The sequence below is a fragment of the Marmota monax genome, unplaced genomic scaffold (genome assembly GCF_021218885.2).
Source record: "Marmota monax isolate L192 unplaced genomic scaffold, Marmota_monax_Labrador192_F-V1.1 WCK01_AAM20220418_F8-fsc00055, whole genome shotgun sequence".
NCBI classification, from domain to species: domain Eukaryota; kingdom Metazoa; phylum Chordata; class Mammalia; order Rodentia; family Sciuridae; genus Marmota; species Marmota monax.
In genome coordinates this window covers 9576291-9596556 of record NW_026695205.1, presented here as the reverse complement: position 1 = coordinate 9596556, position 20266 = coordinate 9576291, and the positions used below count along the sequence as shown (strand labels likewise).

Sequence of the window (20266 nt, the reverse complement as noted above, 5' to 3'; positions counted from 1 at the left end):
GGCAGGCCCGGGGCGGGGCGGCGGCCCAGCACCCGGAAGGCCGCTGGCGGAGTGAGCGCAACAGGCGGCCGCCGCGGCTGGAGCCGGCGCGGCCCGGGCTCGGGATGGACAAGCTGAAGAAGGTGCTGAGCGGGCAGGACGCGGAGGACCGCAGCGGCCTGTCGGAGGTGAGTGCTCCGCTGCGCCCCCCCGCCGCCCCGCTGGCCCTGCGGACGCGGGCGGGAGCCACAGGCCTCCGGGCTTCTTGGGAGGCTGCCCTGCCCCGAGTCCCTCCTGTCCTGCGGGCCCCGCCGGGCCGCCGCCGCAGGTGCGCCCAGCCGCGTCCTTGGGCGCCCGCGCCCCTGCAGCCCTCCGCCCGGCCCTGAGCGGGGAGCGCGGCGCGGCCGGCGGCGAGTCCTCGCGGGGCAGAGGCCGCGGAGGGGCTGGGGGCGCGGCCGCGGCGGGTGTCGGCTGCGGGCGGCGCCACGCCCACCGACCCGTGCGGTGGCCGCGGGGGCGAAGCTGGTGCGCGGTGAAGCCGAGAACTCCCGGGACGGGGCCAGCCCCTCCGGCGGCTCGGTCCACAGCCCGCGCCCCTCTCCGTGGACTGCGTCCCTCGGGAGACGCCGGCCTGTTGTTTTCTTCGAAACGGTTCGACGCAGCCGAGGCCCGCACCAGGCCCGAGTCGGGGCAGCGCGCAGGGCGGGGGTCTCTCTTTTGGTTTCCCGCTGGAAGACCGACTGGGGCTTTCGGTGTGAAGGCGAGGGCGGTGGTGGGCGCGCTCCCGGGACCAGCCCCCGACTGCAGCAGCGCGTTTTCCTCCTCCCTGCGGCCGGTGCGTTCCGAGCTTCGTTTGCTGTGGGTACCTGCGCCCTCTCCAGGGAACCTCAGTGTAAAACGCGCTTCCCGAATCTTCACCAGGAGTCCCGTGTTGGAGGAATGTGGGTCCATTGTGTTGTTTTTTGGACACTTCACAACAGCTGGGTGGTGCCTTTGTTAACTGGCCAAGGCTCCGGAGTACCTTCGTGTGTCCTTTTTTCTTGTTTTCTGGCCTCTTAGCTGTATTTCTTGGCCAGGAACCACTGGGCTTCAGGACTCCGGAAGCGCCACGCCAAGATGCACCAAGGGGAACCTCACAGGGCCCAAGAAAGCTCTGCCCTGGTGGTTGACCCTGCTGCTCATCTGCAGACGTGCGCCGGGCAGGCTGTGGACAAGCTGTCTGGAGCGGCCGGGGCTGAAGAGGGACCGATTTCTGTTCTGGACTCTGCGGGTGCAGTGTGGACAGTGAGGCCTGCAGTGTGGACAGTGAGGCCGCGCACATGGTTCAGGAAATCCTCATGGAGCAGCAGGAGACCTCTGGCGCCCCTGAGGCGTGCATCTGAGAGACACCAGTGCCTGGGTTTTGTCCTAGGTGCTGAGTGCTGCCTCTGGCACAGTGAGAAGCACAGGCACATGCTGCATTTGTTTGTGAAAGATTAGGTGCTCTTGCTTTGTTCTAAAACACTCAGTTTCCTCTTTCTGAGTGAGATTCCTGTTTATGTGCATCATGGTGTGGCGCTTCCGGAGGCCTGAAGCCCTGGAAACATTTTTAGCCAACTGAGTTGTTTTTAGAGCTGTTTTGGCTTAGTTTTCACTTATCAGGACAGGGCGTCTTTTAAATCTGGGCAAAAAATGTGATCAACTCACATTTTCCATGTTTTTGAGGCTGGCAATGATGGAGGTTTCTGTGGTGAAATTTCTGTTTTGTGTGGTGAGTTGGACTAGGTGGCCTTAAAAATCTTTTCAAATCCAATCATGACTTGTCAGAAGTCACCAGAGGTGTTTTAGTTTTTTTAATTGTTTAAATGCAAATCACGAGTGGCCCTGCTCTGGTCCCCCTTCCTCCAGGGAGCTGTGAAGATTGCGCTGGTGTCTCATCAGGAGCCTCCTGGCCAGTTCTCTAATGGATGCCTCGCCTCAGTGGACTTCTTTCTGCGAGTGTAGGTTTTGTGTTTCCTACAAAGGATTCCGGGGCAAGGGAGGAATGAATGGCCCCGACCTTAAAACAGGGGAGAGCCGCTCCCTACTGTTGGCAGGCCCATCTCCCTGAGCGGCTCTCCTCTCGGCTATATTTCTTGGCCAGAGCCCTCTTTGCTCCACAACCTGGAGTCAAAGGGACCTTTGTCCCGACTGCTGGCACTGAGTGAGCAGGTCGCCTGCAGCCTCTCTCCAGGTACCGTGTCATGTTGCTCTAACTTCCAGAGAAGCCGGCTAGCACAGCTTCCAGCCGCTGTGGTCAGAGACAGTTGCTTTCACACACGGCGGAAGGGGAGTGAGTCTGCTTTCAGAGTCCACTTGGGAGAATCAGAGCAGCAAATGTGCAGGGGAAAGACCTTGCAGCCACAGGCCATGGAAAACAGTGGTGGAAATTCTCCCCCAGTCACCCAATTGGCAAAAAAAGTAACATTTGGATAGAGTCCCCTGAGGGACCTGGAGACCAGGTGTCACTCTCCATCCTGAAAGGAAGAACCAGAAACAGATTTTCGGCAGAACTACCTTCTCTTGCCAGTGTTTTGAGTTTTACAGGGGCTGGAATCTTACTGACCTCCTGAGTCTCTTCAGTTCTGTCTGAATGTCGAGGCCAGTTCAAATCTAACATTTAACCTTATGGTTTATCCTCTTGATAAAACAAGGTGGGATCCTTTGGAACATCCCTGTTGATGCCGAGTGGTGCTTGGTGGGGGGGCAAATCCCCGCTGAGCCTCCTGGCCCTTTCCTTGCTCCTGCTCCCCCCTGGGGAGGCGAGTTCTGGGGTTTTTGCGCTGGTAGGAGGAGTGTGGAGTGTCATTTGTTCTCACCATGGAGGGTGGTGTCATGGGTGAGTTAGAAGTTGTCTAATTCGATCGTCTGGGCCCAGTAAAGCCTGGTGGCAGAGCCCCAGATACCTCACCTTGGAGCCAGAGGGAGTTGAAGACGTGGACTCCTGGAGGAGGAGAGGTATCCCCAGCATGGGCACAGGTGGCTTCTCTGTCAGGTCCCAGTGTGGGCTTCCTGCTGTGTGTCCCAGGCCAGCTGTGCCTCTGCAGGTCCTATGTTGCTGCAAGTTTCTGTGAGTGCTCTGTGTGGTGCGGTCACCAGCCCAGTTTCAGTCATGTGACTACCTGGGAGTGGGAAGAGGACCCTTCTGATGACATCAACTTAATCGTCCTGAGTGACAAGTAAGCCATTTGTAGTAGTACCTGCCAAACCGGTGCCTTTGCTCTTTCCTTTCAGGCTTCTGGTTTGACAGGTTGAAAGCAGGTCCCTAAGCAGAGGGAATCAAGACCGAGGGCCTGGCCCGTCTAGAGATCCCTGCAGCCTCTGCCACCACCTGCCTGCCTACATGAGAGGTAGAAGTGTGGGAGGCACCCTCACCACTTTTTTGGGTGGAGTCTCTGGCCTCACAGGGGAGCACTGTGTGGATACACTCAGCTCCTGCTGCCCTGCCATGGTCTGGTCTCTGGTGGCAGCTGCCTGTGTCCAGCTGTGACGGGGCTTGCCCTCTTGCATCAGGAGAAGGGTTGGGAACTGCTCGAAGGTCCTGACTCAGCTGAGTTTTTCTGGAACCTTGACTTCCCCTGAACTTTGCTCTGGAAGGGGACCAATCGTGATGGCATAGCGGCAGGACAAGCAGGGCACTGATGATCTGTCCCCCACCCTGTGAATACAACGTCTACAGCTGTATGTAGAGAGCGAACAGAGTTGCAGATGAGTCCTGGTGAGGGTGGCGGCCTTTGCACTCCAAGTCCCAGTGCCTCAGGAGCAGCAGCTGCTGCAGCTGGGCTGATGGACCAAGGGGAGGGTGACCCTGCTGCCCAAGTGGTGGGGCCCTGTCTGGTGGATCTCATGCCTTTCCAGCTGTGGTCCTGCTGCTGGATGTGGGAGGCTTTGCTGGCTTTGTTGAGGCGGGAATCGCTGTCTCTGGAGATGCTCCTCTGAGGCACAGGACACTCCTGGCAGCTACTGGAGAGGAGACTGGTCTGGAGGGTGTGCAGCCCCGAGGAGAGCTGGACTGAGGCCCTTCTGTAGCTGTGGGCACCTGGGATCCTGTCTCCCCTGCCTTCCTAGTCACAGATTAATGCCACGTCTAACTTTTGTGCTTGCTGTGACTTTGGTAGGTCCTCGTGTGCATCTGTGTCACTGTGTTTGAATTCCAGGTTGTGGAGGCCTCCTCGCTAAGCTGGGGCACCAGGGTGAAAGGCTTCATCGCATGTTTTGCCATCGGGATTCTCTGCTCCCTGCTGGTAAGATTCCCCTGAACCTCCTTTGCTGAGTCCCCCTTCCACTCGCCTCCTTTTCTCTTTTATTTTCTCAAATTTGTGGCTAAGAGAGCAGGGGTGGGGGCATGAAGGGTGCTCAGGGCTGTGGTGGGAGAGGCCACTCTGACACCAGTGCTGTGCTTTTACTTCCAGGGCACTCTGCTGCTGTGGGTGCCCAAGAAGGGACTGACCCTCTTCGCGGTCTTTTACACCTTTGGTAACATCGCATCCATTGGGAGGTAACAACTGTTTAACGTAACCTTGATCCATCGTTAGATGGGAAAACGGGGTGGATGGTGCTCGGGGAGGTGACGGGGAGGTGATGGAGTGCTCCAGGAGTTTTAAGGGTTTGAAGAGGTGGTTGGAGTGTATTGCGTTCACAGCCTGCTGTTCCAGAACACCTGTCTCCATACACCTCCGAAGCACCCTGGGAAAGCAGGAAACGCATCAGTCCCGGGTTGTGCACCAGGGAACCGGCAAGCTGTGCTTGAGTGACTTCTCCAAGTCCCCTTCCACCGCCTCCTTTTCTGTGGCTAAGAGAGCAGGGGTGGGGGCATGAAGGCTGCTCAGGGCCTTGGTGGGAGAGGTCACTCCCACACTCTCTGCTCCCACTGCAGACCGTCCCCGGCCGCAGGTGAAGCTGGTTATCCTGTGGTGCCAGGCCATCCCAGGCCGGGGTGTCAGCGCACGCAGCAGGGTGGCTGGAGGGGGCAGAGCTCACCACGCTGAAGGTCCACCGCGCCTGGGCTGACCGCGCCTGGGCTGCCTCCCAGCTGGCAGCGTGGGCCTGGCCTCTGCCGGAATGGCCCGCAGGAGCCTGAACCTGGTCATCTTTCCTGCCCTTCCTTTGTGTCTCCGAAAATGGCTTTGGAGTCCCGGGGTCCAAGTTCCTGGCCCCAGGCTCGGTGCTGACCTCTCTTACCTGTCTCCTTCCTCTGTCCCCATGGCCACTTGTCCCTAGTGGACTTCTGTTCTCCTTGGGTTAGCCTCTCTGAGGCTGCAGTGACAGGTACAGGTTGGTCCTGGCCCATGGAGCCCCTGGGTCAGCCAGTCAGACGCACCTGGTAGGCTGATGTCAATGCAGGATAAGGAAGGGGACACTTGGGAGGGACCACCTGCAGTCCCTCGAGTGGCTCCCTGTTCCTCAGGGATACAAACTCCTCGGCCTGCGTCCAAGCAAGGCCCTTGAGACGCGACGTGCCCTGCCCCACCCCAGCTAGGCTCACTCCCTCGGTTTCTGTGTCCTTGTTGTGCCTTTGTGGGGGCTGTTTCCTCTGCCTGGGTTGCTGCCTGTCCCTGCCTCCCTGGGTTTGGGGGTACTTGTCCACTTGTTACGACCTGGCCCCACGTTCCCTCTTCTGCAAGACCTTTCCCAATTCCCTCTTGCCCAGAATGGACGGCCTCCTCTGGACTCCGGCTGTGCCGTCTGTGCTTACAGCTATCCATCACCCCAACTTGTCACTGTCAGCCACTTGTCAAGGGCTGTGCCTGTGGCTCCCTGGTCCCCCGCTGTGCCAGACCCCGCTCTGTGTGCAGTAGGAAAAGGTGGAATGATGGTCTAATCATGGCTCTGGGCACCTTCCTGAAGCTTGGTGTATTGATGCTCTGACAGGACGTTCTGGCCTGAGAGGCGTCGCCGTTGCCGCTAAAGCCTTCTCAGATACTGACCGTCCTTAGGCGGCTGTGCTTTGGTGGACAGTGTGGCCTGCACTGAGCGTGGGTACGTGGTATGTTGCTTAGTCCAGAAGAGCGTCCCAGCAGACCTTGACGGGGAGGACCCTTCGTGGCACTGACAGGGAATAGGGAACGAATGGTGATTTCCTGGCTGCTGCCAGAGGTTTGTGGCTTTGCCTACCATCTGTGCTGTTTTCTGTGTCTGCTGCTGTGGTGTTTAGGACCGGCCTGGCTGTGGCTTCCTACAGTGTGTTGTTGAGGAGGTGCCCTGTGGGCTTACACCCTGAGCTGAGAGCACAGCCTGCAATTCAGGGTGCAGCTGAAGGGCACTCAGAGAGGCGGACTGACTTTTGGGAGTTCTTGTTTTTATTGAGACTCAGTAGCTGATGCCATCTGCTGGTTGGCTTGTGTCCAGGACTAGCTGTCCTGAGCTCCCACTGTGGTGACACCATGTAGGACTCAGGAAATGAGGCTGAATGCCAACCCTGGCACTTGGGGTGTTGGGTGGGAGAGTCTGCTTCGTGTGAGGTCACTCCCCCTCCCAAGCTCTCAGGTTCTGGTCACCTGGAAAGCATGCTTGGTGTCCCTAGCATACCTGGGGGTGAATGCCAGCTCCTTTGGTTCCAAGCTGTGTGATCTTAGATAAACAAATTAACCTTTCTGAGCTTTATTGTTCACATCTCTAAAATAAGTGTAATATGAACTCAAGGGTTTTGAGGGAATGAAAGAAAAAGTGTGTAGTATTATCTGGTATTTAGCAGACATTCAACAAGGGACAGATGACATCATCATTGAAATGATTCCCTGGAGGTTATGAAAGAAGATGCTCTAGTTCTGACCAAGGAAGGCCTGTTCTGAGCCTTTTGGCTTGTCTGTTTCAAGGGGAGGTTGTCAAGGGGCATCTAAGAGGGGGCTTGTCTAACCTAGGGGTGTGAGTGTGGCTCTAGGGACAGACCCACACCCACAGCCAGCTCTCTCCTTCACTGGTCAAGTGGCCTTGGATGTGGAAGCCCTGGCCCTCAGTGTCCTCCTGTGCAGGGTGAGTGTGGTGATTGTGGGTTGGTGGACTGAGTGAGAGCCATGCCCAGGGGGCCTGCACGGGGCTTTCCAGGGCTTTCCAGCGCCATCTGCCCTCCCTGCTCTTGCTGCCCCAGGAGGTCTCGGGAGGTGACTCCGTGTGCCTGCTGTGGTTCTGTTCTGCTCTGAGCGGCTCACGTGTGTCTTTGCCTCCTAGTACCATCTTCCTCATGGGGCCCCTGAAACAGCTGAAGCGCATGTTTGAGCCAACACGTCTGATCGCAACCATCCTGGTGCTGGTAAGTGCTGCGATTTTGCTGGACTTCTCACGTGGGCATCTTTATTTTGGCTGCATGGAATAGTTTTCTTCTTACACCTGAGGACCCCCTCCACTGCCCCCTGCCCTCCTTCAGCTTAACACTTCGCAGTCCTGTAACCACACCGCAGGAGGGTGGTCTTCATCTTGTAGTAAGTGCCAGGCCCGCCTTCCCATGCATCAGTTGGCGTCTAGATACTGCAGTTCCACAAAGCACCTGTAGAGGGTGCTGCTTGTCACACTGGCCCCACCCTTGGGCTGTCAGAGCCCCACAGGCAGAGCCTTAGGGAGTGGCTACACAGCACCTACCGTGGGTGGTGACGTCTTCTAGGGCGGTATCTGACTTTGGCGTCATACATACTGTCCCCATCAGGCTTCCTGAAGTGAAGTGGGCTATCTGTGGCCTATTGTCCTTGTGCCCAGCTCTGGCAGAGCTGCCTGCAGTTTGTCATTGCTTCCCGTCCCCTCCACCTGGAATTCCTCTCTCTTGGATCTAGTTTTCTATGTGGCTGACAAAAATCATCCCAGACCTCCTCTCTGGCCACATTAGGATCTTAGGATCGACATACTTTTATTTTTAGTTTCATTTGTATGCATTTCACTTATTCAGATAGGTAAGTGCTCTGAGGCCAGGGATGCATTTGCTGTTTGGTCCCTTCAGGGCACCAGGCACATTGCTGGACGCAGAACGTGGTTAGGACACCTTGTCATAGATGTGAGGTGAAAGCCATGGCTGGTGGCTCAGGTGCCATTTGCTCTAGGCCAGCCCCAGGTGCAGCTGGCTGGGACAGCCTCTATGGGAAGAGCTCTCTAAGGTACTAGGGAAAGTGTCAGGTGACATGCACACAGGGAGCTGGCTTGCTGATGTGATGGACATCTCCTGATGACCTTTGTTATCGCGCCCTTTCTACTCCAGGGACGACTTGGGGAAGAGTTAGAATAGAGTCTTTCTGTGAGGCGCACTCAGGGTGTTCGGGGGAGCAGACGATGGTGCGTGCGTGGGCCAGAATGTGACTTCCGTGGGCTGGGGCAGATCCCGGGGAGACGTCAACGTGTCAGAGCGTCTTTCTCTTTGTGACCTGTGCAGATCTTGCTGGGAGACTTGGTTTTCCGGGGTTTAACTGTGCCAGGTGTGGATGCTCAGCAGGTTGAGTGCTGCTTTGAGGTGAGGGTCGTGTGTGGTGGCCGTGATGCCCGTGGCCTGACGCCTGCTGGGGCTGGTCAGGAGCCCCGTCTTCACGGGCTTTCTCTGGCCTTGTGTCCTGGTCTTGCTCACGGTGTCCCTCTCTCCCTGCAGCTGTGCTTCGCCCTCACCCTGTGCTCCGCCTTTTGGGTAAGTGTGGCCTGGACTTCCCAGAACCCCGTGGCTTCCACCCGCCTCGTGCTTTTCTGTGACCTCCTTGTTTTCCTTTCAGTGGCACAACAGGGGACTGGCGCTCATCTTCTGCATCCTGCAGTCCTTGTCCTTGACGTGGTGAGTGACCTTTTAGCAGTGCTCTCCCACGCAGACCCCTGACTGACGCTGCTCCAGGAGGCGAGGCCACGTGTCCAGGGGGAGGCTGGGAGTGCAGGAGGAAGAATTCTCAGTGAGGCCTGGGCTCCAGAGCAGAAGGCCTCGCCCGCCCACCGCCAGTAGATGGCGGCAGAGGTCCCGAGTGGCCCGAGGCTGTCCACTGAGCTCAGGGCTGATTGTGATGTACAAATGTCATGAAGCCACTCATGTCCCCTAAGTACAAGGACAATGAAAGTATCTGAGGGCTGGTCACAAGAGGCTCTGAGTCAAATAGAAGAAAAGGAAAGTGGTGAGAGAATGAATGAGTGACACACTTGTGATGGAGTGAATCATGTACACAAGGACAAAGAGGGAATTGTCAGCGGGAGCCGAGGAGCAGCGGCTGACGAAATGGAAAACCGGGTGGCTGTGGGTGGCAGGGTCAGTGCAGGCCCTGGGGCCTGCCGCTTTTGGAAGTTCAGTTGAAGACTGGAAGATGTACCAAGGGCCGAGCATAGCAGAAGGGCGACTGGAGGCGTGGTTTTAAAACCATGAGTGGCGCTGTGGGTTCACGGCTTCTCCACCCCACACACCATCAGAGTGAGGGGAGGCGGCCCAGGTGGGCTCTGTAGTCCTGAGATGCTCCTGGGATGCATTCAGGGATGAAATCTGCATGTCAGGTTCACTGTAGGTATGACTGATCTCTTGGGAAGAAATGTTCACTGTAGTGAACGGCATAGAGAGGACTGTGGGTGTCTTACGGTTCCCCAAGATCAGTGAACCACTCGGTAGAAATGGGCCTGGAGACTGAACCCAGCCCCCGTCCCCCTTCCGTGATGTGGACTTCTGAATAAATATGCTTCCCACTGCCTTTGGAAGCACCGTGTTCATGAGTGATTGTGCTCGTGTGCATGGACAGGGCGAGGTATGCAGCAGAGTGCCATCTGATTTTAATGTGACACCTTTGGCTAGTGGGTGCTGAAGGGCCTGGTTTGGTGGCTCATGTTTACGTTTTGGTTTTATTCTGGGAGCAGAAATCGGTAGCTATGTACACACATTCCTTTTGCCTTGGACTTTTGCTTGTGAAGTCACTTTCCAAGGGTAGCAGTCACATGGCTCAGTGAATGACGTGACCCGACACACACACCTGGTCGTGTAGGGCTGCTCAGCCTTCTGCGCGGCTCCCTTCCCCGCTGTGGCCGGGCTAACTGGCCCTGCCAAGATGACTTGGGACTTGAACAATCATAGCCTGATGCATGCTCATCCAGGGAGTAGGGGGGCTCTTTACTTTGGTCTTTCCTGTTTCTTTTTAATTATAGGAGCACACCAGACAGTCCGTCTCAGTTGGGTCAAAGTTAACATTATAAAATTTTAGAGGATAGCTGTTGTGGATGTTATCTGAAGTTCTTCTAGAACAGGGCGTTCGTGCCACCTGGGTGTCTGGAATCTGTGTCTTTTAGGTGCTCATTGCTGGCTCATTTGATTAAAGTAGCACCCCAGTGAGGCTGAGGTCGGAGGGCTCATCTCCACATGGTCTTCTGCCCCTGTCTGTGGCCACCTAGCTCTGCCTTGGTGTGTGTGCACACGTGCATGTGTGTTCACTCCCTGGGCCACGGGATGGAGCCGTCTGGGGAGGGCATGTTGGTGCTCCTGGCACTCAGGAGCACTGTGCATTCCGTCTGACCTTTGCTCTCCTGACCTTTGTTCTCCGTTGCAGGTACAGCCTGTCCTTCATACCATTTGCAAGGTAAGACTAATGGTGTATTTGGAAATATAACTTTTGTCATTTGTGAACAATGATATGTTTGTGTAGGGCCTTAAAAGATTAATTACAGAGAGTACATGCTATTTTATTTATCTTTATTAAAATCATTTGAGCCAAATAGGCAAAGGCTTATATCTGCTTCATAGATGAGTAAGTCAGGGCCACCCTCCACCCACCCCAATTATACCCCAATGAGGTGCTCCCAGCCTGCCGGCTGCTGGTTGGGTGAGCTTCCCACTGTAATATGAAATGTGTGTGTATACGTTATCACCCTTTTAACCTGTAGCTTTGAGTAGGCTCTTTTGTTTGTTTATTTATTATATATATGACACGAATGCTTTACAATTCATACTACACATATAGAGCACAATTTTTCATATTTCTGGTTGTATACACAGTGTATTCACACCAATTTGTGTCTTTATACCTGTACTTTGGATTATAATGTCCATCACATTCCACCATCATTAATACCCCATGCCCCCTCCCTTCCCCTCCCACGCCTCTGCCTTATCTAGAGTTCGTCTATTCCTCCCTTGGTCCTGCTCCCTACCCCACTATGAGTCAGCCTCTTTATATCAGAGAAAACATTTGGCATTTGTTTTTGGGGATTGGCTAACTTCACTTAGCATTATCTTCTCCAGCTCCAACCACTTACCTGCAAATGCCATGATTTTGTTCTCTTTTATTGCTGAATAATATTCCATTGTGTAGATGTGCCACGTGTTCTAGGTTGGTTTTCTAGGGGTGTCTAGGATGGCTCCACAGTTTAGCTATTGTGAATTATGCTGCTGTAAACATTGATGTGGCTGTGTCCCTGTAGTATGCTGTCCTTTGGGTATAGTTCTGTTTTTTTAGAGGTGAGCACTGATTTAAATCCCTGGGCGGGAGGCGGGGTCTGGAATCGTGCTGTTTCCTTGTGGTGTCCCACTTATGAGGGAGTTTCCAAGGAGTTGATGAAGGGAGAGCGTGAGCAGAGGCAGGGCCAGAGGACCAGGCCTTCTGGCTGGTCGTGCCTTGGTAACCAGAGTGGCTGGGCGGTGGTCCCCAGAGGCCCTTCTGGTCTGGAGGTCCCCCGAGCCCAGGCGCCTTGCACAAGCCCTTTCTATGGGGCTTCTCAAGACCGGCCTTTGGGGTCTTTGCCTCCAACTGTTCTCATGCGGCCATTGGTTTCCGTTCTCCTCCGTCATTACCTGGTCACCGAAGGCCACCGTCTCCCTGCTCCTGTCCTGGGTGAGCTGGGAAGGAGGCAGGGCAGCACGGCACCTCCCGCGTCCCGGGTCTTTTGCGGACAGCGGTGTGGAGGAGCTGGGGCGTGACCCCGGGGTGAGGCACTAACAAGCCATCGAGCTCGAGCAGCCGGGCACGTGGCACCTAGAACCCGGGAGCCTAATGGTGGTGAGATGCTCCAGGCGACTTTGCAGTTTTGGGGGCCGTGGCTTGTCCGATGAGTGTGGGCAGGGATGCCGTGGCTGCTAGGTCTGTAGTGGAGATGGCCAGAGCCCACCAGGTCTGAGCGTCCAAGCCGGGTCCACCTGGGGCCTGGAGCAGCTCCCTCGTTGGCAGGCCCCAGTGCAGAATGAAGGCTTGGGCGCCTAACTCGGACACGATTAAGGAGGTCACGAGGTGACAAGAGGGCACCCACGAGACTGGACTCTCCTGGTTCAGGGCCCAGTTGCGCAGGTCTCACCGTGAAGCTGCCTTGCTCGGTGTCTTTCTCGGGCCTTTCCACTTGGCCTAGATTGGCACCTGTGGGCCTTCTGAGGGAGGGGTAGGCAGCATGAGGGCATTCTGTTGGCAGCGGTGAGTTTCCTGCGTGGAGCAGATGAAGCCCCCCAGTGTCTAGGAGAATCACAAGGCTGGGTGTCACCCGCCTGTATAGCCTCTACCCAGTGCTCCTCAGAAAGTGCTGTTTACCTGGAAGAGAAGGGTTCCCTGACCTTGTAACTGGGAAATACTGTAAGCCAGATGGCTTGCATTGTCCAGCCTTCCAGAGCCCTTGTCTGCCTGTGAGCCGCGTGAGGGGTCCCATGACCTTCTGGGACTTCAGCGGAATGTGTCTTAGGAAGTGCTGCCCACAGTCACCTCCGTGTTGACACACAGTGCCCCCCTCACCTCTCTGCCTCACATGACGGTGTGCAGGTGTGCGTGGTGCAGGTGGGGACGAGGACCTGGTGTGACGCGTGCAGCGAGGTGGGCGGGGTGCAGAGAGCTTGCTGGGCTCTGAGTATGGCTCTTTCCTCGTGCTTTCTGCATCGAATTCCAAGGAGTGAATGAGCCTGTTGGCAGGTGCTTGGTGCCTGTGGGAAACGCCCTGTGTGAGGCTGCTCCTCAGAGGTGTCCCTCGAAAGGTCACTGCTGCTAGCTTGGAAGGAAGCGGGGCCCCAGCGACTGGCTTGTTTTTGGTGCATTCTGTGATTGCGGCTGATGAAACCGCTTTGGTTCCGACAGTCTGCACTGTCCACCTGCCTGTCTGGCTCTGATTACAATGACAGCTGTCATTTCCAAGTGCCCATTCTGTGCAGTGCACTGATGTCCACAGAGGGGAGCAGGGGAAGTGGGCTTATCCCCTCTGAGGGGTGAGGAATCGCAACCCCAGCAGGACTAGTCACTTGCCCAGCAGAGGCCTCCCAGTGAACGTTGGATGGCGGTGGCTGCCAGTAGGTCTGCCCGGTCCAGCGGGCCTCTTGGAGACTCTGGGCCTAGGAGACTCTCGAGCAGGGGCTCTCACGGGCAGGCGCCTAGGGGTAGTGATGTCCCATTCATCTTTGTGTGCTTTCCTTCCTAGGGATGCTGTGAAGAAGTGTTTTGCCGTGTGTCTTGCATGATACGCTGCCAGGTCTGCAGAGCTCTGGAAGGCACCAGGTGTGGAAGCTGGTGGACATCTTTTTAAATAGCCCCCAAACCTGTGTCTGGGAGACACGTGCCTTTATCCCGCATCTCAACACTTGAGGGTTTGCCTTGGGAAGCGGTCATGCTCCCACCCCGAAGCTGTGGCACAGAGTCACAGGTGGGTTCTGCACCTCATGCAGCCAAGTCTTCCTCTCACACCTGCTCCTCTTTGGATGCTGACCCACTGAATTCCCCTAAATAAAAAAACCTGGTTAAACATCAGCAGATGAACCCTGGGGAGGCCTCGGGGGGAGGCAGGGACAGAATGGCGGGGCCAATGAGGCCTTTGCAGACTTGTCCCTCCGCCCGGGGCCTGGTGCTGCTGCCTCCCCCAGCCTGGACTGGCTTCTGCCCTGGGAACCCAGATGGGTGTTCTGTGCTACCTGGGTCCTGGCGAGCCTGGCCATGGAGGGGAGTGGGGCCCCTTCTGGCGAGACGCACTGCTGCCTCCGGACCTGGGCACTCCTGCTGTTGTGAAGCACCTGGCTTTGGAACGACTTCTCCTGCGTCTGGCGCAGACTCCTCGTCTCCGGGGTCCCCTGTCCCCCAGCTCGCTTCTGTCCTTACGACTTGCTAGCACGAGGTGGAGGGAGAGCAGCAGCAGTAGCAGACACTGCCACGTCCTGTGGCCGGGGTCGACAGGAGGTAAAAAGCTGGCTGCTTCCTGCTGTATTTTTTCTTGATTATTCCTAGGTGTTTGCTTTTAAGTTGATTTTATTTTCTGTCCGCCCCTGCAGTGGGGCCCGGGCAGAGCCGGTGAGAAGACAGATTCCTGCTGGGAGAGCAGGAGGCCGGCATGCCTGCCCAGCCACCCTCAGGCGGTCCCTGTATTGGCCCTCAGCAGTGCTGGGGGCACTGGGAGGACACTGGGCTGCAGGTGATCAGGTCTTAGCTCACACCCAACCATGTGCAGTGTGCTTCCATGTTTGTGGGGCTTTCTGGTCCTCACAAGGGGCTTGTGAGGAGCAGGCCTGTCTCCCCTGTGCAGCTGGGAAACTGGACCAGCCTCCACCTCCCGAGGGCAGGTCTGGGCAGGCTGGGCACACCGGGCACACCTCCCCGACCTCCTAGGACTCGCCCTGCCTTCTTCAGCCTGGCCCCTGGCTCCCTGGCTCCAGTGTCTTATGCCACCTGTGCCGTCTCCTGCCTGCCACACCCTGTCCTTTGTGACCGTCTCCTCCTGGGTCTCTAGGGCGTTTGCTGGTCCCTGGTGTACCCTCTCAGCTGCTCTATGCCACCTGACCATCAGCAGGGCCTGTCTGGATCAGCCGGAGTCCCTGGCACCCCAGGACCTCCAGGCCCACCCTCAGATGAAGGCTCTCTGGGTTTTCCTCTTGGCTGTCACCTGGGCTGTGCTCCAGCACCTCCACACCAAAGGCAGTGGCCACTGGCTGTCTGTTTGCTTGGGGCAGTGAGCTCAGGCTGCCTGGGTTCTGCCTGTGGCTGGAGAGGTCAGAGCAGGGCTGACGGCAGAGGCAGGCCATCTTGCAGGCCCTTCCCAGGCTGCCGAAGGCACTGCTATCTTCCACCTGCCCTGAGCCAGGAGGGGAGACACGTGCTACCCTCTGGCTTTTGTGGGGTGTATTCATGTCCCAGTTCTTCTGGGAGACAGTTCAGACCCCAGAAGGACATGGGGAGGTCGGGGTCCTTCTCTTATAGATGATGTGAGATATGGGGTTGGCCTCAGTGGGCTGGAGTGATGACCCCTCCTTGCCCTTTCTGAGATGCCTTTCAAGGTGTCAGCAGGCTGTCCAGCACAGTGGCAGTGAATGCAGCTTAGAAGTCACAGGGGTCGGGGTGTGAGCTGGGCTAGTCACAGACGAGCGTCCTGTTGACCGAGTTGTGTATAGTGTCGTTCTCCATCTCTGGACACAGGGCGAGGACGATGCTTCCTGCTGGCGCATTGCAGGATGCTGGAGGGAGGTGCGGCAGGGCCCAGCTGGCTCGAGCCCCCTCTCTGAAGGGCAGGTGTTACTGTTGAATCTGAGGAATGAATACTGGTGACCCTGGTAGTGGCAGGGTGAGCATGTGGCCATGAGCTTATCTGACTGACACTTGGTACTGTGTGTCCTCTCACTGATGTGCACAGTGACTGTTGCTGTTGTTCCCATGATGACAGAGAAGCAGCAGCGCCGGGGAGAGTCCCACCTCCCACCGGCAAGGGCACCAGGGCAAGTCCTGGGCAGAGGCCTCGCAGGAGCCAGGCTTCTCCCTAACTGCCGTGGCCGTGGCTGGTTTGCCCAGACAGCCCCGTGAGAGTGCTGAGCAGCTTTGGGATGTGCTGCCTCCCGGACCTGCAGACTCACCCCCCACTTTTCCTGTGGTGCCTCCTTGTTTGTTTGCCTTTGTTTGGAGGAAGAAACCACTTCCCCTCTGCTGCCGTCTGTACCGAGCCCCCCGTGGTGGACACAACCCAGCGGGCGAGGGGAGGTTCACAGTGGGTTGTAGTCCTGAGGCTCCTCGTGGACTTATTTGCTCCCTGCTCTGGTCCCTGCCCCCTTCACTGCTGGGCAGAGGAGGCACCGCTGCATTTGAGGAGGGGGCCCATCAGGTGGTTCTCCTGTGGTGGCCATGCTTGCTTGTTCAGGCTGTGCTCCCCACGTGTGAGAAGTCCTGGCAGAGGCTCCCTGTGAGCTCCCTCCCAGGGCTCTGTGAGCGCCGCGCTGGGAGGGGCTCTGCCCTGCAGCCAAGTGCCCTAGGCCCCGTCTCCTGCTCCAGGCTCTGAGGGTGCCTGTTCGGTACCAGGCAAGGGAGGCACCAAGTCCCTGCTCCCGCCTCTGTCTCACTCTGGTTGTCCTCCTCTGAGTGGCTGCTGTGCAGACGCGGCGTGTTCCCGGGGTGATCTCTCAGTGCTGGAGTCGGACCCAGCACACTCGTATGGTGACTTGTGGCTCATCTGCCCGAGTGCCACTTCCCTCTGCCAATCACTGTACGCCAAGGGAGCCGGAAACAGTGCAATTACCTTTTGATTCCTCCACAGAAAGAAAAGTTAGCAAGTGGGCCTCACCTTGAGAAAGGTGTGGGGTTGGCCAGTGTGGCATCCGCTTCTGATGGCCCTGTGAACAGGGCAGGAGCCACAGTGTCCCTGAAGAGCTAGAGCAAGGCCCTGAGGCCATGGGTTCTCGATCCCATGCGACAGCCTGCGCCAGGCCTCCCTCATCTCTCAGATGACGTCTGACCAGAGTCACCTGTGGGATTATGACAGATACTTGATTCACAACATAATATAAAACCTCATTTGAGCACATAAAAAAAATATTCAACTGTTCAAAGGTACATGAAACCATCTACTAGAGCTTTTAGCATAGTTTTAAAATTCGCACATCTAAGATATTTATTTTTGTAATTTTGACACATGCAAGAGTTTACAGATAGTATTTTTAAAAAAGCAAATTGTCCCTCAACTCAAATTAAATACAGATCTGTTTGTTTAACCCCTGAAACCTGCTGCCCGCTCCCCCCCCCCCCCCAAACACCAAACAACCTAGAGGTCTAGAGTTTTGCTTGAGAGGTTGGTTAGGAGGTGATCCATCAAGGTACTTTCCAACTCAGAATTCTGTGCAGTCCTGGAATCCAGTGTTTTTGGTCCGGTGAAGAGGAAAGTGCAGGGGATTCATGTGACCTGGGTCCACTCAGGACGTTCAGTTGCACTTGGGTATTTCTTGACGCGGGGATGATGTTCCGCAGCCCTCCCAGCCTGACCTGGAGCGAGACCCTGGTTAGTCGGGTTCTGCGGCAGTCAGGTGAGGGGCCGGCAGCCTTTCCAGCAGGAGCTGGTAGTGACCCCAGGCTTCAAAGCTGTTTTCTATAGACAAGCTGATGGGCAACCAGGGAAGCAGCCGGTGCACAGCAGCAGCTGTGCTGGGGAATGGGGTCAGTCCACACAGCGCGACAGTGAGGATGTGTGTGTTCCCAACACGACAGCACTGCGTTTGATAAGCAGCCACAGAGCCAAAATAGCAGCAGCAAAAGCACAAATGGTCCCCAGTGTCAACAGGCCGGGTGTCCGGGCAGAGCATCTCTGTGAGGTCTTTAGAGGACAAATGGAGGCTGGCGCTGGGCCAGTTTGCTCTGCCTGTCAAGGGTCCTACTACAACAGGAAATGAGTTTACATTGGACTTTGTGATCTTTCTGCTATGAAAAGTATTCATTTTGCCTTTTTCTATGTATTTGCTTGACTTACTTAGCAACCTTGAATAAGGAAAGGAAAAAGAAAAAAACCCTCTGAACTCTGATCTTTTGTTGTTTGTGTAAATTCTGGATGTGAAGTTGGGACTGAGGGTGTTCAGACACCTATGGAGAGGGCTCGGGTGTGGCGCAGTGGTAGAGCACTTGCCTAGCCTGCGCCAGACGCTGGTTCAACTCCCAGCACCACCAAAAAAAAAAAAAAAAAAAAAAAACCCAAAAAACCTTTGGTGAATTTGTGTGCCTCAGAACACTGCAACATGCCTGTTCTAACACGATGAGCTTTTAGAAAACTTTGTTACAACATGAATCAGTTTTTTATAATTGTATAGCTACAACTAATTTTGAATGCTACTTATTGATAGCTGAGTTTACTAATTTTGAATGCTACTTATTGATAACTGAATTTACTAATTTTGAATGCTACTTATTGATAACTGAATTTTTGTATCCAAAAACATATTCTTGGGAATCTATTTCATATAATATTGTTTTCTTTTGACTAACCTATTTCAGAGAGAGTGTCGCTGGTAACTAAGCTCTTTCCTCTTCCTTCTGTCACAATTATCATTCCCCAATAAATGGTAGTGTGATGATCTTAAGAAACTGAGTGTTGTCTCTTATTTGTGTCTGGTTTTCCAGGAATCCCTAGACCCAATGAAGATTGTACAACTATCAGAAAAGACCACACCTTTAACCTGAATTCTTTTTAAAAAAAAAAAAAAAAAACATTTATTATATTTTTAGATGTAGATGGACACAACACAATGCCTTTATTTTTATGTGGTGCTGAGGATCTAACCCTGGTCCCGCCCGAGCTAGGCGAGCGCTCTACCGCTGAGCCACAGCCCCAGCCCTTTGACCTGAATTCTGAGTGTGTAGTACACATTGTAGGCACTTAAAGGGCCCGCTCTCCCCCAAATGATATGTAGTCTTCTTTTTCAAGTGATTTGGGGTTTAACTTGGGTCTAAGGACAGTTTTGAGGTTTTCAAAGGGTAAGAAAATTTAAGTGTTTATTTTGGAATATTCCTGCGTATGTAACTGGTTTACTTATTTTATATAAAGTAGTTTATCAAATTAATCAGCAGAAAGATGTATGGAACATCCCACCCCTGGCACCCCACCAAGTGTGGAGTTGTATTTATGGCCAGAGAAGAGGAAGGGATAACACAAAACCAAGCTTGGTCACACACAGTTGGCATTTGCCTGACGTGGATAAGTTCTAATCAGCCGGCAACCTGTGATTAGCGAGACTCAGTTGCTTGGTTATTTTAATTCAGTTCAGTATTTTTTCTTATTTTCCTGTGATATCGTTGTTGATCCATTGATTACTTAGAAGTATATTTAATTTCTAAACATTTTAAGGACTTTCTTTCCAAGTATCTATTTTAGATTTCCAGGAATCACTAAATCAAGTGAAGACTGTACAGTTACCAGGAAAGTGAGTTTATTTCACTGTCGTCAGAGACCATATGTGTGATAGTTAATCTTGATTGGCAGCTTGGAATGAGAGGCCCAGCAATCCAGTAAAGCACACTTCTGGGTGTGTCAGAGAGGGCTTACGGAGATGACTGACATGTGGGCCGGCCAACTGGGAGGGCCACCCGCACTGTCCGACAGACCGGGCCTGTGGAGCCGGTGGAGGAGCCCCAGCTTGGTGAGCTTGGTTCTTCTCGGGTGGGTGGGCTGCTGCCATGCCGTGGCGTCAGCCTCCGCTTCAGCCCTCATCCTGGGCTCTGGGTGGCTCTCCAGGACCACCAGCCGGGGCTGCAGCACTGGAACCGCTTGCCCTGAGGCTTCCTCTTTCTTGGTTGGAGCAGCTGTTGGTTTCCCTGGCTCCAGGTGCAGACAACCACCGTGGGACTGCCCAGCCTCTGCTTGTGTGAGCCAATGCAATAAGCAGGACGTGTAACATAGATAGGTGCAGTGCAGAGACAAGCCTATTCTAATGGCTGTGGTCGTTTACAGATGGGACTGATATACTGACTCCATCCTTTTATATTCACTGGGCCTTGTTTATGGCCAGCACCTTGGTCTGTCCTGATGAACGCCCCTGTGGACTTTGAAAGGATGTGTGCTCCACCATTGGGTGGAGTGCTTGGTGGGTACCAGCTCAGTCAAGCAGATTGATGGAGGTACTCGTGCTCCACCTCACTGCCGTCAGTTCTTGAGCAAATGTCGATTATGTGTTCTCACTGTCCCTCTTCCATCTGTTCGGTTTTATCTTCGTGCAGTACCACCTGCCAGTAGCACTGCTCTGAAGACCAAGCCTTCAACAACACGAATCCTCCTGTCTCAGCCTCCTGAGGCACTGTGATCCCGGGCCAGCCTGAGCAACTTAGCAAGGTCCTGTCTCAGTACAAAGGGCTGGGGATGTGGCTCAGTGGGAAAGCCCTCCTGGGTTCAATCCCCTGCCCCCACCAAATGATCCAAACTAGCAGTAGCCAAACATTTTTAAAATGGGGTCGGACTTGCACTTCCAACCTGCCTGTCCCTTTGTATCTAGAGTGGCTCTCTTGTAGACAGCACATAGTTAGCCCTGCTCTAAAAAAACTCCCATTAAGTTGTTCCTAGGCTGTTTGTCTCCTAGGTCTTACCCCATTTGTTCCTTTCCCTGCCTTTTTTTGGATTAATAGAGATTTTCTTTTCTTCTAGGTTTTCCTTATTA

The 20266-nt window shown here is 54.9% G+C and overlaps 1 protein-coding gene across 2 annotated transcripts; it reads left to right on the top strand.

The window, feature by feature from the left end:
* Window positions 1-4: 4 nt before the first annotated feature.
* Sft2d2 (SFT2 domain containing 2) lies at window positions 5-18203 on the top strand. 2 transcript variants are annotated; one of them, XM_046430198.2, is made up of 9 exons: window positions 5-167; window positions 4155-4241; window positions 4410-4495; window positions 7165-7246; window positions 8351-8428; window positions 8561-8596; window positions 8679-8737; window positions 10473-10502; window positions 13309-18203. In XM_046430198.2, the coding sequence occupies exons 1-9, from the start codon at window positions 105-107 to the stop codon at window positions 13346-13348; spliced, it is 561 nt and encodes a 186-aa protein (XP_046286154.1). In that variant the 5' UTR covers window positions 5-104; the 3' UTR covers window positions 13349-18203. The 2 variants fall into 2 exon arrangements, with proteins under 2 accessions (XP_046286154.1, XP_046286155.1); XM_046430199.2 differs by lacking the exon at window positions 8351-8428 and having other exon boundaries at window positions 11-167; window positions 13309-13634.
* Window positions 18204-20266: the final 2063 nt, after the last annotated feature.

Bases quoted from the DNA above. Each gene is read 5' to 3' on its own strand.
- Sft2d2 (XM_046430198.2), top strand. From the start codon at position 105: ATGGACAAGCTGAAGAAGGTGCTGAGCGGGCAGGACGCGGAGGACCGC. The intron at 4,242-4,409 runs GTAAGATTCCCC...TTTTACTTCCAG, and splicing joins GGATTCTCTGCTCCCTGCTG to GGCACTCTGCTGCTGTGGGT. The intron at 8,429-8,560 runs GTGAGGGTCGTG...CTCTCCCTGCAG, and splicing joins AGGTTGAGTGCTGCTTTGAG to CTGTGCTTCGCCCTCACCCT.